The sequence below is a fragment of the Martes martes genome (assembly GCF_963455335.1).
Source record: "Martes martes genome assembly, chromosome: 8".
Lineage (NCBI taxonomy): Eukaryota > Metazoa > Chordata > Mammalia > Carnivora > Mustelidae > Martes > Martes martes.
This window is the reverse complement of record NC_137895.1, coordinates 26,112,486-26,129,738: the sequence shown is the minus strand read 5'-3', so window position 1 is coordinate 26,129,738 and position 17,253 is coordinate 26,112,486. Positions and strand designations below refer to the sequence as shown.

The 17,253-nt window shown below is 47.8% G+C and overlaps 1 protein-coding gene across 1 annotated transcript in view; it reads right to left on the bottom strand.

The window, feature by feature from the left end:
* Positions 1-3,221: 3,221 nt before the first annotated feature.
* The window catches only part of TMCC3 (transmembrane and coiled-coil domain family 3), a 68,185-nt gene continuing 54,153 nt past the window's right edge, over positions 3,222-17,253 (bottom strand). The window contains exons 2-4 of the mRNA XM_080811924.1: positions 15,143-16,047; positions 12,686-12,821; positions 3,222-7,730 (exon numbers count right to left, since the gene is read on the bottom strand). Of these exons, the coding sequence (XP_080668050.1) occupies positions 7,428-7,730; positions 12,686-12,821; positions 15,143-16,047 (1,344 nt within the window). The 3' untranslated portion in view covers positions 3,222-7,427. The remainder of the gene's footprint in view (positions 7,731-12,685; positions 12,822-15,142; positions 16,048-17,253) is intronic.

The window sequence follows — 17,253 nt, the reverse complement described above, 5'->3', positions numbered from 1 at the left end:
TGTTCATACAGATCGAGGCATCACTTTGCTTTTTTCTACTACTCAGTAGCTTATTTTTAAGCAGAACAGGGGGGAAAAGAAAGAAAGAAAGAAAAAAAGAAATCCAATTCCCAATGCCTGGGCCAGAGCCAAACATCCACTAACAAAACAGCTGTTAACGTGGCCGACACTCATTCCCGTTAGCTGTTTTAGTTAAGCTCAAGGACTGGCAGGAGAGAAATTCTGGCCGGCTCTGCAAGGAAAACCATGGCAGAGGTAGTCACCGAAGGCAGCAGCAGATGTCACGGAGCACAGAGCAGAAGCTACCAGGGGTCTCGCCGTCTCAAAGCTAAGCAAAAAAGCTGATAAGTACTCAGCCGAGCCAACTGCCTGTATTACACCGAAAGCAGCTCAGGAAGCCAGAGGGGTGTAGAAGTTTCTTCAATTAGCAGTTTTCCATTCTCTTAAGCCACAGATCCGTCAGCCCAGGTCACTGCCCTCCGCACGGTGTGCCAATAAGGCGAATGTGTAAATGCACGGTCGGCAGCCACCGTGTAGACTGCTGGGTCCTAGGAGTCCAAGTGACTCCCACGGCTCGTGGAGCTGGGAGCTAGTGAGTGGCTGCGAGCCGACTGCTCAGTCCCTTCGATTACAGCACGGAGTAGTGGCTCCCCGGATACGCTCTCAGGTCACGAGAGCGTGGGGCCAAAGAGACGGTTAGTTGTCATAGCCACTCTGAACCTGTTTCCCCGTCTGTTAAGCAGGGGTAATGGTGCTTAACTCACTGGGTGTTGGAAAAATGACATGTGATATTACATACAAAGCCTTCGGCACATAGCATCATTGTACACGGTAAATGCTCAGAGAACATGAGCTGTGAGCGGTCCTCCCGGCCTGTGAAAGCCCAAAGAGCTGCTGTTTGCTCTCGCCATGTTGTCCTGTAAATTTCTCCATCTCATGGCCATACCCATGAGAAAGTGACTTTGTGGGGCGCTTGGGTGGCTTGGTCGGTTAAGTGTCCAACTCTTGGATTCAACTCGGGTCTTGATCTCGGGGGGTGGAATGGAGCCCCGCGTCGGGCTTAAGATTCTCTCTCTCCCTCTCCCTTGCCCCCCTCTCTCTCTCAAATAAATAAAATCTTTAAAAAGAAAAGTAACTTTGTAAAAAAAAGAAAAATGGGCGCCTGGGTGGTTCAGTTGGTTAAAGCCTCTGCTTTCGGCTCAGGTCATGATCCCAGGGTCCTGGGATCGAGCCCCGCATCAGACTCTCTGCTCAGAAGGGAGCCTGCTTCCTCCTGTCTCTCTGCCTGCCTCTCTGCCTACTTGTGATCTCTGTCAAATAAACAAATAAAATCTTTAAAAAAAATAATTAAAAAAAGAAAAAGAAAAGTAACTTTCCAAGTAGGACTTCTGGAAAAGAAAAGCTTTTATGAAAGGTTATTAGGCTTTAAGTAACTTCGTCAAGTTGTGACTCTGCGCACCCCCAGGCATCCCAGATTTGGGGTTAGGAGTCTACATGTTACTCAACCTTAGAAAGCACTGCTTTATTCCACAGCATTATTTTCATTATTAGCTAGAATCCACTAATTAAACTTTCTCTCCATCTCCTTTTTAAGGCAATACAGACTTGGTAAGGTGTTTCCCCTAAAGCAACATTTAGGAATATGCTGGTCTGGACACGAATTAATGCAATCACTCCCATGTCCCGTCTTTACATCTTCAGACATCAAAGAGCAACAGCTGTGCGAAAGAACGGTGTACTACGCTGTAAGGTTTCCTAAGCTTCAAGTGTGCTGTTTTCTAGGGCAGGGGATGGGCTGAGCTGCTCCGGGTTTTTCCATCACGTAAGCACTCTATTTTGTTTGTAGAGGGTGGGTACTGGATGACCAGGAGAAAATGGCTCCAGACCTGGAGCCAACTGGAAGCACAGAGCTAACTAGGCAGGATCCGAAGCAAAAGCAACGAGAACCCTGACTCCCTTTCGCTAACTACGGTCTCGCGAAAAGCTCACATGCCTGAGCTTCAGTTTCATCCAGGTAATGGGGATGATGGTCCTCACATCATAGGACTGGTCCAGATGAGCACACCACACAAACGAGAAACCCCACTAACCAGACTGCTTCAGCCGGAGGGGGCTGCTCGCCCCTCCCCCACCCGCTGTGCGCACAGCTGTCGGAGCAGCGCCCTCTTCCTCACTCCAGCACGCCAAGGCTTCTGCCTTGTCCTCAGCATCCTTCTATGCTCCCCGTTTCCACGACACTGGGACACATTTCCTACCATTCCAGGCTCTGTGAGGAAACCAGCCTTCCTTCCACACAGGGATTAAGGAATGGGCTGTACATCCCACACCAACAACTTTCTATGAAACAGACTTGAAGTTAGTTTAAAAATTGATTACAGGGTGGTGGGGCTATTGTGGTAGGGGAAGGGATGAGACGGTGGAACACAGAATTTAAGGACAGTGAAACTGTTGTGTGTGATACTAACGGCCTGGTGGACACATGCCGTTATATGTTTGTCCGATCCCATGGAATGTACAAGAGTGAACTCTTGTACAAACCGTGAACTCTGGGTGACAATGATGCATCAGTGCAGGCTATAGGACATCACTTTAACAAACGTACCTTGGCGGGGTGGGGGGGGGGCATTGATAGTAGGGGGTTATGCAGGTGTAAGGACAGGGGATAATGGGGAATCTCTGTACCTTCTGTATCTTTTTTTTTTTTCAAGATTATTTATTTGTCAGAGAGAGAGCACAAGCAGAGGGACAGGCAGGCAGAGGCTGAAGCAGGGTCCCCACGGAGCAAGGAGCCCAATGTGGGACTTAATCCCAGGACCCTGGGATCATGACCCGAGCTGAAGGCAGATGCCTGACTGACTGAGCCACCCAGGTGTCCCACCTTCTATATCTTCTTAAAAAAAAAAAAAAAAAAGTATTTACTTATTTCAGAGGAGGGGAAAGGGACAGAGGGAGCGAGAGAATCTCGAGCAGACTCCCCACTGAGCACAGAGCCCAATGCAGGACTTGATCTCACAACCCTGAGATCATGACCTGAGCAGAAATCAAGGGTAGGATACTTAACCAACTGAGCCACCCAGGTGCCCTGGAAATCTCTGTACCTTCTGATCAAGTTTACTGTGAACCTAAAACTCTTATAAAAAATAAAATCCATTAAAAGATTACACACGTGCACACACGCACACACTTGCTACTGAGATGCACCGTGACAAATACAGAAATTTAAGAAATCTAATTCTTTATTGAACATCAAAGCTAACATCAAATGTTTATTTAAAAAAATAATGGCACCTGCTTTGAAGAGGGTGATGATCTACAGAGGATTTACAATTGTAAGCTGACGTGGAACTACACAGTATCTCACAAAATGGAAATTCTGCAAAAGACCTCACAACAAACATTTCTAGTTTCCATTTTCAGAACTGCTAACTACTGCCTAAACATATCTTAAACACAGAGCACATTTTGTTGAAACATTTCTCTTAGGACAAAGACAGGAGACACGTTTTAAATAAATTAAAATGGTAACACATAAATTATTCCTAAAACAATCAAGGTACATTATTTTCCAGCTTCTTATAAACAAAGAATTGCACTGACTTTAGAAAATTATAGGTTAGATCTGCTTTGTATCTTTTGGGTTACCAAACTCGTGTTAACTGTACCTTTTAGCTTCTTAACTACTTTTGATGTAAATAGACCAATATCATCCCTTTCAGTGATTAATCTTTTTAGATCAAGTCCTTCCTTAACACATGGGCTAAACTTTTTGAAACACCTCTCTCCAGATAAAGTTCTGAATTTTAAATAATGCCATCTCACTCTTCCCCGGCTCACTCCTCAAAATTATAGAAATATACAAAACAGGTTGTTGAATCACACGTTTCATATTATTAAGCACCTTGAAATGCTTTTCCAAACCAACGCAACTATACTTAGAATCAACACAAAGATGTTCCTCTTTGATGCAAAACAATTTGGAATTTAAAATCCAACCCAAAGGGACATAAATAATTAGGTGCCCAAGGGAATCCAATTCCCGTCACTGTTATCGATCCCATAATTAAACCTGATATGCTGGAGAAATGGCGGGGCAATCAACATACCTAGCAGGGCAATATTTCCATGAAAACAAGAGTGACAAAGCAGAGGGGCTGAGGTCCCATGGATGCTAATTGATTGATGGAGTAACTGCATTATGGGGGAAGGGGTGGGGAGTTTCAGAGAAATCTATCAATAGCTCACCATGATCACAGAAGCAAAACCACTAATGGTACATGCCAGAAACTTGGGACTGATCCCACTCTCCGCACAAAACCAGCAATGGAGTACTTTTATTTACTGCTTCATTGCGGTTTGAATTGGGGGGCGGGGGGGTAGGATGTTTTGTTCTGGCTCCATCATACTCAAAACCTAAGCTGGAGTAACCAATTTAAAGCCCACAGAAGAGTATTTTTGGGTTTCTGTTTTGTCCCCAGCCAACTATCATTATCTTGGTGATAATGAACAGTATGTCACCAAAAAATCCTGTGCTAGAATGCAATGTCCAGTTCGCTAAGGGAGCAGGTGTCTGCCCACCTCACAACTGAGTCTGTCCTCAGGTATGTACAAGAGGTTTCCTACCAACGAAGGGTGGGGGGCAACGATTAGTTGACTTAAATGTAAATGACCAATTCCAGGATATGTCCTAGCTGGATCACAATTTTTAATTGAATAATTTATAAAATTTTATTTACTCCCTTTACGCAGGCAAGAAAACACACAACGGGAGGGTTTATTTCCTTAAGAAGAGAACGGTAAACTGCAGTGAGTAAAGAAAGGTCTCCTTGGAGTATATCAGCTTATTAAAAAGCTTCATGAACTTTCAACAAGACTCAAAAATAAATACGCCACATAGGTTGAGCATATCCAGGTGAAAATAAGATTATCTGACATCTAATGAGAATCACTGGAAATACAAATTCTGTGCAAAGAAGTCATGATCAGGTGGGATGATTTAGACCCTAGAACATTTCAGAACAGAGCCAGTTTCTAGCAGCTTCTGTTCACAGCTCCAGACCAGAGGGGGTGGAGTGTGCCGCTTTCCATTTTCTTCCCTGCTTCTCCCAGTGGGGAGGAGACACGCTGCCTCCTCCCCACTGGTCTGGGAACCGTCAGGGAAGCATCTGGAAAGGTCTGGGAAGCGTCAAAGCCAGCGATGAGCAGAGCTTGGCGGCCTTTGGATTAGCCGCCTCCCTCACTCTCTCTAAACTAACAGCGGCAGCGACGCCGCAAGCCCTGGCATATCCAGAGAGCCTCAGAAAGATTCACAGACATGAAGGGTGCCCACCAGGGTCCAGCTTGATCCAAGGGAAGGGGCAGCCAGCCCTCGGCCAAATGAAGCCTGATGCCCACAGGCAATGGGGAACGCTGGCCATTAAAATGTAGAAGAGAAAGGAAGCACACCATTTTCTCTCCCTCTCTTCCCTGGATCTGGAACTCTTTTCTGTCCCCTGGATTTGATGGCTCACAGTGTATTTACAGCCAACTTGGCAGAACAAGGGAGGGTCTGACAGTGGAAGGGGGGACAGCCATGAGATGGGGGAGGGGCTGGGAGCTCCTTCGTCCCTGAGTCCGCAATCCGTACAGCCGAAGATGTCATCGAGTGATGCCTACTGTTTGAAAAAGCTCGAGTCCAGAATTAGATAGTGGGGAGAGTTGCGTAAATTTGTGAATTTACTAAAACCACTGAACTGCAAAGTTAAAAAAAGATGAAGAAGAAAGCTTGAGTTGTCGGAGTCTCACACACACTGGACTTGTACCAAATGCTCAACTATTCCATTCTCTCAAACCACGGCACACTGTCACATTTTTTCAGGAGCTTCCCTAAGAGCAGCTGTTCGCAAAATATTGCACTTAATTTAAATCCAGGCGATTCGATGTTTTCTGGAAGAAAATGTACACTAACATACATCTTTACGCCTTCAGATAACAGAGCGGATGGTGGGAGGAGGGACTGAACAGCAGTTTCCATTAAAACCTTCTATCTTCGTCTTCGTTAGGTGCAGAGAGAAAAAGATTTAAAGGGAAGTATCATCTGAGAGAAAAAGATTTAAAGGGGAGTCTCATCTGAGAGAAAAAGATTTCAAGGGGAGTGTCATCTGGGCCGAAAGTAGTAAGCAGCATCACCCAAACAGGTGGAAGATGTTAACTTCTGAAGGCTTTCACCTCAGGGGAAGAAACATGGCTACTCCATTCCCGTGGCACCTCAGTGAGCCCCTAAGAGACCATGGACAACCTTGGTGCAGATACTGGATCTAATTCATCAGACAGCGGCTGCTCTCAGCGGGGGTCCTCAGAAGACCCTCTCGGTCTTCGTCTGACTGCCACCCCCAGAGACCACAGGCCCTGTTTTCCTCCTGCTTCCAGTGCCCCTACCTCGGTGCACTTTCACCTCACACGGTACAATTCTGTCGTCCTTCTTAAAGGGGGAGAAAAAAACCCCACGAGCATCACTGGTGTTCACCTGTGCGGTAAGCTTTACAACCCTCCCCAGCCGGTGAGTAAAGTGAATCACACCCCCACAAGGGGGTTATCACAATCAAGACTCACCGCAGTGCAAACCTCCAGAGCCTACACTCACACTCACGCCGCAGTCTGACGTGGGATTTGGAAGCATTTCTACGTGCTTGAAGGCCAGGCACTCGAGAGCCTTCTACTTAAGATAGAACTGGGCGTGCGGCTCCCTGGGCGTAAGGAGGTGAAAGCCCCACTCTTGGATCTTCCTGTCTTACCATTTAAAGTGCAAGAGAACATCTAAGTTAGACTTCCATGGATAGACAGGTGTGCTGTAAGATTTCCACATCGTGGCAAGCCCCGCACAATGGACCACTGCGGACAAGGGGAACACGTGGGACCCAGTGTCATCTGGGAACCAGCGGAATGGATTACACAGGACCTACTGTACTTCCATAGGCCACAAGTGTTCCCCGTGGCCAATGCCCACACTTTGTTCCCTGCCCAAGTCCTGCCACAGCCTTGCTGCTTATGGGACTTGGGGAAAACACCACCACCAGGACTATGAAGCTCAATTTTGACAGAAACTTAAGGGAGACAGAGACATAACACCCCGTTTCTTGTGGGTCATTAATCATACCAAACGCTCAAGGACCAGAGGTTTACCATGTTGGGCTAGTCAGGTGGGCAGGAAGTCTGGTCTGATTAAGGCAGTGAGCGACGTGCGGCAAGCTTGGCAACAGGTCCACGTTCACCAAGCACAGGGGCTGAGCCGGCAGCGGCTGCGGTGTGAGGAGGCCTGGAGATATTTACAACGCACGGCCCAGGCCTGGTGGGCTCTAGTCAGCACAACGGTTCGCTTTCAGATTTGGTGGTATGCACAGTTTTCCTTAACACAGAAACGTGAGTGAACGTGAAGACGGGCACCGGTGGCTTCATCTGGGTATTATGATCCTTTCTATGGCACACACGATATGGTCCCAGTTTTTACAAAATATTGCGAGAAGAGTCACGGCGAAGAAGGTGCCGAGGATGTGAAAGCGGCTCTTCATCATGGGTGAGACAAATTTGGCAATGGTCGACACGCACACGAGGATGACGGTCATGAAGGCCAGGATCACGTTGATGCACTTTCCCAGGAGGACCTTGGCGTTCACGGTGTCTGTCTGCAGAGCCTGCTGCTCCTGCTGGTGCAGCTCCAGCTTGGAGATGCGCGTCTGGCAGGACTCCAGGGCCTCCTGCGGGCGAGAGGGAGAGTGGGGGGTCAGACGCTGCTGGGCTCAGGGGCCTTGGGGGAGCGCGTGCGGGAACAGGCACCAAGGCCCCAGCTCTGGCTGCTTGAGGCCAAGGCAGGAGCCAACACCCAAGCTGACAGTGAGGATGATGACGGTGATGAGGATGATGGCAAAGAAGTAAAACGAGAATCCCCAGGCTCATTTATGCTGTTGTTCTTGACAGAATGAGCATGTGTACACAACCATAAAATACCACAAATGGGGGCTTACAGCTGAGAATTTTGAGTCTATTTATATCTGAAATAAAATACGTAAAATACTAGCGTCTGTTGGTCTCACTGAGGACAAAGGAGAGGAGTGGTGGGGTTCCGGTTTGGGACGGTGGGCGACCTCCGGCCACAGAGCAGGTAGGTGGTAGCTCCGACTGCTAGTCCTTATTTCCACGACTCAGACGGTGGGCGCGGCTGTTTGCAAACTCCAAAGAATGAAGGGAGAAGGGACGGGGACAGGAATGACGGGGGGCATCTCTGCTTTCACCCGCTCTTGAATGCTATTACTCAGGACACCGTCCAAGGCTACACGTTCTCCCTAGAGCTCGTTCTTTCCAACACTTCAGTTACGAAGTCACAGCTGAGTCCACGTACCTCTCTGGTTCTTAAGATCAACTCACATATCTATATACCTCCTTGATAGCTCCATCTGAGAGAGTGAACGAGAGAGAGCGAGCACAAGCTGGGGGGAGGAGCGGGAAGGAAAGGGAGCAGACTCCCCACTGACCAGGGAGCCCAACGGGGGGCTCAATCCCAGGACCCCAGAATTGGGACCTGAGCCGAAGGCAGACCCTTCACCAACTGAGCGACCCAGGCGCCCCTCTCCATCTGAGCTTCTTAAAATCACCTCAGATGCAGCCTTTGCCAATGTGGCTGCACATCCCACACCTTCTCCTATACCTGTTCCCCTTCTGGTGTTCCTTTCCTCAGAAAACAGCACCTGACCTACCCAGTGCCTCCAACCAGACCCACCTCTCCTCTAATGTGTCACCCAGCCCCACTGACACAATAGCCAGCATCTATCTGCAGGGGTCTGTTTCTCTCACCTCGGTCTCCATCCCACTCTCTCCTGCCTCACAGAACGCCAGCCCCCCGTCGCGCTCACCATGTTCTGGCCATACAGGCTTTTTCAAGTTCAGAGAAGAACCACGTTCGGGGCCTCTGGACTGTGCCTGAAATAACCGCCTCCCTACTCCCTCCCCTTTTCACCTGGATCTCTCTTCCCCTGCCAGGTCCCACCTCCTCCACTGTCCTGTCTGGCCCCACCCCCGACCAACAGTCCACAGCTCGGGAGGACGGGGACCAGGCCTTGCTGCTGCGCCCTGGCATGGGGTGGCCGTCCCCTTGGGGCGGGCTGCGTGCCAGGAAGGGCGCTGGGAGGCCCGCAAGAGAAGAACCTGGCAGCGGCACAAGGAGCCCCGCTGAGCGCTCTGGCCTGCCGTCCGACTCACTTCCCGAGAAATCTTTGCTCAGTTACAACACAGCCGTCTTCTCAGGTTTTAAACAACCGTAACAGCCGTGACACGGATTCGCTTTTCTTCTGCGGGACATGCTCTCTGTGCCGGAGATCAGGGCTCCCTGGCACTATCGTGACTTCCATTACACGAGTCTGCACAGAGGTGTTCACATTCGAAGCAGCGCTGGCCTCCAGGGCAGGCACGTGCCCCAGAAACAACTGGAAACAACTGCCCCAGCCCCATGTGTCCTCCAGTTGAGACACGCCATGGAAAAGGGGACAGCCAAGACAGAAGGTCAGCGTCCTTGGCAAATTCATTTATCTTTAGTTGGGTCCGTGAATTACATATATAAATGGACTGATCCGAGAATTGAATAGCCTTGGAACCGTTATCCATTTTTTATCAAAAAAAAAAAAAAAATCCAAGAAAATTTAGTGAATGGTGAGGAATTTTAGTTACAGATCCCACTCAGAGCTATTTGGCCCCGTGATCTTTAGTACTTTCTTGGATCCAGTATTTAACTTACGGGGATGAGGACGGAGGACAGACCAGATTATCCTCAGGCCTTTTTTAATTGGGAAGTCAAGGGTGATAAAAAGCAAAACTTAATTTCTTGAAATTTGGTGTCCCTGGGGCAACAGGCACCCTGGCCACACCAGCTGGCCTGCCACGGAGCCCTGCCTGTGAGAACGAAACAGCCGAGAACTAACGACGGAGCTGAGTGGGCCCAAATGCCAAGAGCGCCGAGGAACACGGCTTCTCACCAGTATGGTAACTATTTTCTGGCTGCCTACTACGCATCAGGCAAAGATTTAAGGGCTTTCTGTGTATTATCCTATCTAATCTTCCTGACAACCTTTTGAGGGGAAGCTCATTGCTATTTCCATTTTACAGATGAGGAAACTGAGGCAGAGGGAGTCAGCTTGTCCAGGATCACACAGTGTAGAGCGAGGATTCTCCCTCTTTTAACAAAGACGACTGTCCAGTCGCTCACACAGATGTTCTCCTTGCACTTCTGAGTTAGAGACGAAAGCCGAAAAATGTTCAAATGAACTCTTCTAAATTGTGACGCCCCCCCTGTGGTGTCGCTTTGTCTTACCCATGCATCCCTAAAGGGGGTTCCCTTAAAAAAGGAAGAACAACATTAACCCAAACTATCCCCTAAATAAGAAAACCACATGTTTAGATATAATCCAGTGGCATCCCAGGCATGTTCTAAAAACAGAATGTTCTAATAAAACAAACTGCACTGTTCACCTTGCAACACTTAACATTTAAATGGGTCTAATTCTTCAAACCAGTCAGTGGTGAGGACAGTGTCCTAACCCAGAGCAGGGGCAAAATCCCCCAAGTGTCTCCTCCACCACGGTCCTTGGAGGCCAATGTCTCCTATCAGCTCTGTTGGGCGCTACAGCTCCCAGAACAGTCCAAGTAGACGCCTGGGATTGGCACAGACTCACAGCCCACGACACGGAGTAGAACAGAACGTGGGCGGCTGAGACTCCAGCTCACACGCTGCGAGGAAAAAAAAAAATCTCCCTTCATGTTTCAGTTTTCTCCCTCCTAGAGTGGGGCTGGAAAAAATAACCATGGCCTACAAAGAAAAGTTGTAAAAATGCAGCTGAGCACTACTTGGAGAGTATACTTTTTTGCTTTTTCAATGGGGATGTAAATTGTGGCGGTCACTATGGAAAACAGTATGGAAGTTCCTTTCAGAATTAAAAATAGAACTGTTATACGATTCAGCAATTCTACTTTTGAGTATATACCCGAAGGAAATGCAATCAGTTTCTAGAAGAGATCTCTCCACCCCATGTTCACCGAAAGTATGACTGACAATAGCCAAGACCCGGAAACAACCCCAGAGTCCATCAACAGATGAATAAAGAAAATGTGATACCCACACACACAACACACAACCGAGTATTACGTGGCCAGGAGAGAGAAGGCAATCCTGTCAGGTGGCAACATGGATGGGCCCTGAGGGCAGGAGGCTGAGTGCGATGAGTCAGACTGAGGAAGACAAGCAGGCTCTGTGAGCTCGCTTCTATGTGGCATCTGACAAAACCAAACTCACAGGAACAGACGGGTGGTTGCCACAGCCGGGCTGGGGGGGGGTGTGTGTGGCAGGGGAAATGGGTGAGAGTGGCAAAAGGGACAAACTCCTAGTTATAAGGTAAGTCAGTCCTGAGGATGCAATGTGCAGCATGGTGACAAGTTAACCATTCTGTCTTACAAATCTGACAGTGGCCAGGAGAGCAGGTCTTAAAAGTTCTCATCACAAGAAAAAAAATGAGTTAACTCTGTGAGTGATGGACGTTAATGGACGTTAACCGGACTAATGTGGTGATCCCTGTCACTATATATATTATATGTACATCAGATCATTATGTTGTACACTTCAATGCGAAGTGATATGTCAATTATATCTCAGTAAAACTGGGAGAAAAGAAAGAGCCCCTCTGGAAGTAGGAAAAAAAAAAAGGCATTCAGAAGCCGAGGGCTGTTTCATTGCAGTGACACCATCACATTGATACTGGAACACGTGTGCCTCTGTGCATACTGACGCAGTAAGCCCTTCCTTCCAACCATCCGGATCCCACCATCCCTGCGAGTCCCACCCGCACGGACATTCTTGCACATTCCTTACTCGCAGACTGTTTGCAAGACCTTGGTCCAAGTCACTTAAGCTTCCTGCCTTAGTCTCCACATCTGAGGAATGGGGAAAATGGTCGGAATTGCTTTAAAGGGCTGTCGTAAGGAGTGGATGGGGAGGAAAAAGGCACGGAGAGTGTTTTGCTAGCGTGTGGCACACAGGGTGCACTCAAGTCCTTGAAATTTTTGTAGCTGTCAAAGCTATTATTCTGCAGAGGAGTAAACAGATTCAAGGCTTGCTCAGGGTTACACAACGGGAAATGCCAGACCTGAGACTGAAATGCGACGCTTGGTCACGGAATGACCGGCCGCCCCACCAGTTCCTAGCCTGTTGGCCGCTGTGGGTCGGAATCCCGTGGCTTTCACCGTCTGTGCCATGTCACCTGGCCCCTGCTTGTGTTTCCCTGAGCTGTCTGGCGGTTTACCTAATCTTGGCCAGCCCCCCACCCCCCCGCTCAGTAAGCTTCTCGAAGGCAAGGTTGGCCTCATGTTTAGAAAATTGAAAGCACTTTTGGTGGTGGGGTTGGGGGAGGAGAAGAGGTTATAGGCGATGGGCTTGGGTAGATAATAAATATTTGTTAACCCAAAAAGGTACACAGAGAATAGCCTGTTTACTCAGTGACACGTGTAACATGAGCTAACAGGGCTAGTAAGGTGGAGGATGTTTGTGGAGAAAACATTTTGCTCCACACGCCAGAAATGCTTTAGGGCTGAGGGGCAACGCACTCACGGTTTGTTAACTGACTTCGACGCTGGGACGAGCCCGCAGGAGTGTGTCATGATAAGAGGAACATACCTGGATGTCCCGTGAGCGCTCATAGGCCTGGTAGGCCACCTTCTCCTCGATGCTGGCCAGCTCCTGCTTCAGGTTGGCGGTCTCGTGCTGATGCAGGTCAGTCAGGTCGTGAAGCTGGTCTTCCAGGCGCTCGTACCTTTGCAAAGAGAGGAGCTGATTCTGAGTGTGACACTTCACAGGTCTCCTTGTTCTCATTCCCTGGAAGACTATGTTTCCGATAGAATATATCTAGGGGCGCCTGGTGGTTCAGTCCTTAAGCATCCGCTTTTGGCTCAGATCATGATCTCAGGGGCCTGGGATCGAGCCCCACCTTGGGCTCCCTGCTCAGTGAGCCTGCCTCTCCCTCTGCCTGTCGCTCCCCGTGCTATGCTCTCTCTCTGTCAAATAAATAAGTAAAATCTTAATTAAAAAAAAAAAAAAAAGAATACGTCTAGTTGTGGGGAACATGCTTTTGGAGAACCTGAATTCCAGCTCTAGAAAGCTTTCTGTGATACTGCCGTCTTAACTTCTCTGGCCTCAACTCCTGAGGTGACACGTACACTGAATGCAGCATTTCCACCCACACTGGACGAGCACCTTCACGGGCTGTGGTTGGTGACAGAACAGACCTGACGTGTTCACTAGGGCTGCTCAAGAGATCGAGCTGTCTGGCACCCCAGGGTTCCCCCGTCTCCTGCCTGCACAGAGCCTTCTGGTTCACAGGCACAGCTCGCACACGCCAGAGAGCCCACAAGGAAAGAACCTACTGCTACGCTAGAGCCAACTCCACCATTTCCCAATGCATTCGCTAATTATGAAAACATGTTTCAGTTCTGGGAACTTAAGTGCCAGTAAAAACTTGAAGCTCATTGCAAATTATAAATGGCTCATCAGGTGGCCTTTCCAAAAGTCCAAATCCTAACTAACAGAAGAACAAAGATTCCCATTCCCACCTCCCATTTTCCTCACGGAGGAGGGCCTGGTCTTATCGAAGTCTGTGTTAAATGCTTATAGAGGTCACCTGACAGAATCATTAAAGGTGAGAGAGAGAGCAGGAGGGAGGGAGGGAAATTGAGAGGGTATATGTCCATTATACCTCAGGAAAAAAAGTAAGACCAAAGAAAAATTAAATGCAGATTTAATGATTATTCTCAGATAGGATTTCACTGGTATCCAATGTTGGCGAAGAAGCATTTTAAAGATCTCTTACCGCAAGCAATACAGCCAGGGGCTAACTCTTGAAGATCACAAACATGACGAGATGGCAAAGGAGAACAAGAACAGTCCTAAATCTACATAAATGGATATTTGTGATTTGGGATAAAATTTGGATCCAAAGAGTTCTGCATCCCAAACTATTCAGTTGGAAGTAAATATTCTCTGGAAAACCTGTGACTCAAAAATAGTTATGCGACAAAGAAACCAAAGCCAAAGATGTATGCTACCAAGTTTTAAAAAACTGTTTCATAAAGTGTAAGAGCTGAAAAAAGCCACATTTCTAAATTAATAGATTTAAAACCATGTAGGAGATATAAAATGTGTAAGTAAAATTTAAAGTTTAATCTTGTAATATGTAATGGGCATTTAATTTTTTTTAATCTACATTTTTACAAGTTAAATCTTCATTTTGGCCAAAACAAAAACAATAACAAAATAACAATAACAAAAAAAACCAAAAATAACAATAACAAAAAAGAAAAACACCAAAACTTTCAGGGGCACCTTGTCTGGCTCTGTCAGCAGAATGTGACTGTCAGTCTCAGAGTTGTGGGTTCAAGCCTCACGCTGGTGGAGAGATAACTTAAAAAAGAAATCAAGTCTTTAAAAAAAACCTTTGGGGAATCTTTTCACTGGGGAAATAGTGGAAAATCACTTTTATTAATATTTTTATTAATAAGTTATAAGCACATAAAAGCCAGCCTACAAAATACCTTTTAAAATTAGCTAAGGTAATTCACAAGATTTGAATTTATATTCAACTCTTAAGATTTCTTTTGAAAACTCTTCATTTAAGGAGAAAGGTTTAACAAAAGTAAAATACAGTATATAAAGAAATACTCATTACATAAAGACTTTAAGATTAAGGTAGCAAAGAAAATCGACCTTGATAAGCAATGCAGTGGTTTTTTTCCTTGACGGTTATTACAGAGGAAAAGAAAACAGAGATCTGTGAATCAGTGTAATGAAACCTCTTCAGAGAAGTCTCCTGAATCAGAACAGGGTGTGCACGCGTCACAGACCACACAGCAATATCTGAAAAGACTCACACAAGTTGCTCTAAAGTGTCAAACAGTAAGTTACAAGTCATTAAGTTTGGCACCATGAAGCAGGGGGAAAAACTACTGATTTTCCACTTTTTGGATCCATATCCACACTCGTGGAAAATACAACTATCAGGACATCCCTGTCACAGAGGCCATCCCATAAGTCAGGGTAAGTCAGGCTCCCGAAAGAAGGCGGGAGAAGAAGCTGACGTACCTGTACCTCTCCTCTTGCAGGGTCTGAGAAATAAAGCCGTACTCTCTCTTGAACTGCACTTTGAGCGCTTCGATGTCCTCGGCCAGCTGAGCCTGCGTGTCCTTGATCTCCCTCAGCTCCTCCAGGATCACCGTCAGCTTGCCCTGGCTGTCCAGCGCGCCGGCGCCGCTGGCCCCGAAGGACTGGTTCCCGTTGCTGTCGGCGGAGCCCGAAGTGCCGCTCGAACACTCATCGTCGCTGCCGTACTTGGGTTTGTTCACGATGGTGGCGCTGCCCCCATAGGCCCGGGGACTGCCCTCGGGCCGAAACTCCTCCAGGGAGTTCTTCAAGTGCGCGATGTTGTCGGCGCTGCCGAACTTATTCCGGATCAGGTTGGCGAACTCTCTGGACTTGTTGAAGACGAACACGGGCGGAGTGAGGGACACGCCCGGCATGCCCGACTTCGCGCACTCCGTGCTGTGGGGGGCAGTTCGAGACTTGGCAGCGGCATCTCTCAGAGCGTGGAGGTTGTCTTTGGAAATGTCCTTGGAGCTTCTGGAGCCTCCGTTCTGCTCGAGCTCCCTGAGCTTTCTGTGATACTGCTCTAACTTCTTCTGGAGCTGGGCGATGGAGTGAGCGGATTTCTGATTCTTCTTCTCGAAGACCTGTTTGATGCGGCCGGCCTGCTGCTTGTCCGCGCTGCTGACCAGTTTCAGATACTCGGCGACGTTGCCGTCACGGGACGTCTGCTCAATTTTTATCTGCTCGGTCACCTTCAGAATTTTTTGTTTCAGGCTGTCTGCACTGAGCTTGACCTTGTGGAAGTCCAGGATGCCATCTGGTACGTCAAAGTTGAGGTTGGTGTCCGACCCCCCTCGGCGAATGCTCAGGGGCAAGCTTAAGGTATTCATGTCATGACGTTCTACCTGCACGAGAGACAGGGAAGAAGCACTTTAAGGTTTGACATCAAAGGCAGTGTTCTTGTGATAGAATCTGTGTACACACAACAGATATACTTCAGGTCCCAGATTTTCAAACTGCAAGTATTCAGGGGTGCCTGGGGACCTCCATCGGTTGAATGTCAGACTCTTGGTTTCAGCCTGGTCATGATCTCGGGGTCGTGAGATCAAGCCCCGTGTCAGGCTTCGCGCTCAGCGGGGAGCCTCCGTGAGACTCTCCCGCTCCCCACTTGTGCATGTGCTCTTTCTCTCTCTCAAATAAATAAATCTTTAAACCACAAGTATTCCTAAGATAAAAACTCCCTACTATCCTCTCCAGTGGAAGAGAGGACAGACCAACCCTGTCCTGCATCGACGTATACTAACTATGAGAGGCCGGTCCCACAGGGTGCCCGATGTTTTGTCTTATTAGATGACAACTGCCAATTGCCAGGGTAGAAAATGCATAATGGCACGAGGTTACCAAGCAGTGCTAGTTTCCCAAAATGCCTGGGTAACTGGGGTGTCTACCACGCCCCGCTCCATGTGAATTGCAGCATGGAGGGCAATGCATCCAATTCAGAACCCGATCACGATCACATAACAGAAGACTGAGGAAACAGTTCCAGCAGGTACCTTCATCAACACAAGGAATTATTTTCTTAATGGAATCATTAAACAGATGTGATAAGATTAACTTTACTGAGTAAAACGACTGTATTTAGAGGTGGAAATGAACAACCCCAAATCATGACTGACGGGATTAAAAAACAAGAACAAGGGGCACCTGGGTGGCTCAGTGGGTTAAAGCCTCTGCCTTCGGCTCAGGTCATGATCCCAGGGTCCTGGGATCGAGCCCCACATCGGGCTCTCTGCTCGGCAGGAAGCCTGCTTCCCTCTCTGTCTCTCTGACTGCCTCTATGCCTACTTGTGATCTCTGTCTGTCAAATAAACAAATAAAATCTTAAAAAACAATAATTTCCCTTGGTAATACCAAGGGAAATGGCTTTCTTACTCGGGGGCCATCTGGGAAGAAGTACAAAGGATCACTGAGCACCGTGGCGAGGAGGGTAACTAGTTTGTGCTCCAGAAAGGAAAGGCAAAGGTAGTCTGGGTGCCAGGTAAAGACGACGTTAAAACCATGTACGGAGGAACTGAGACGGCAAGAGGCAGGATCTGAACCCAAGTCACCCT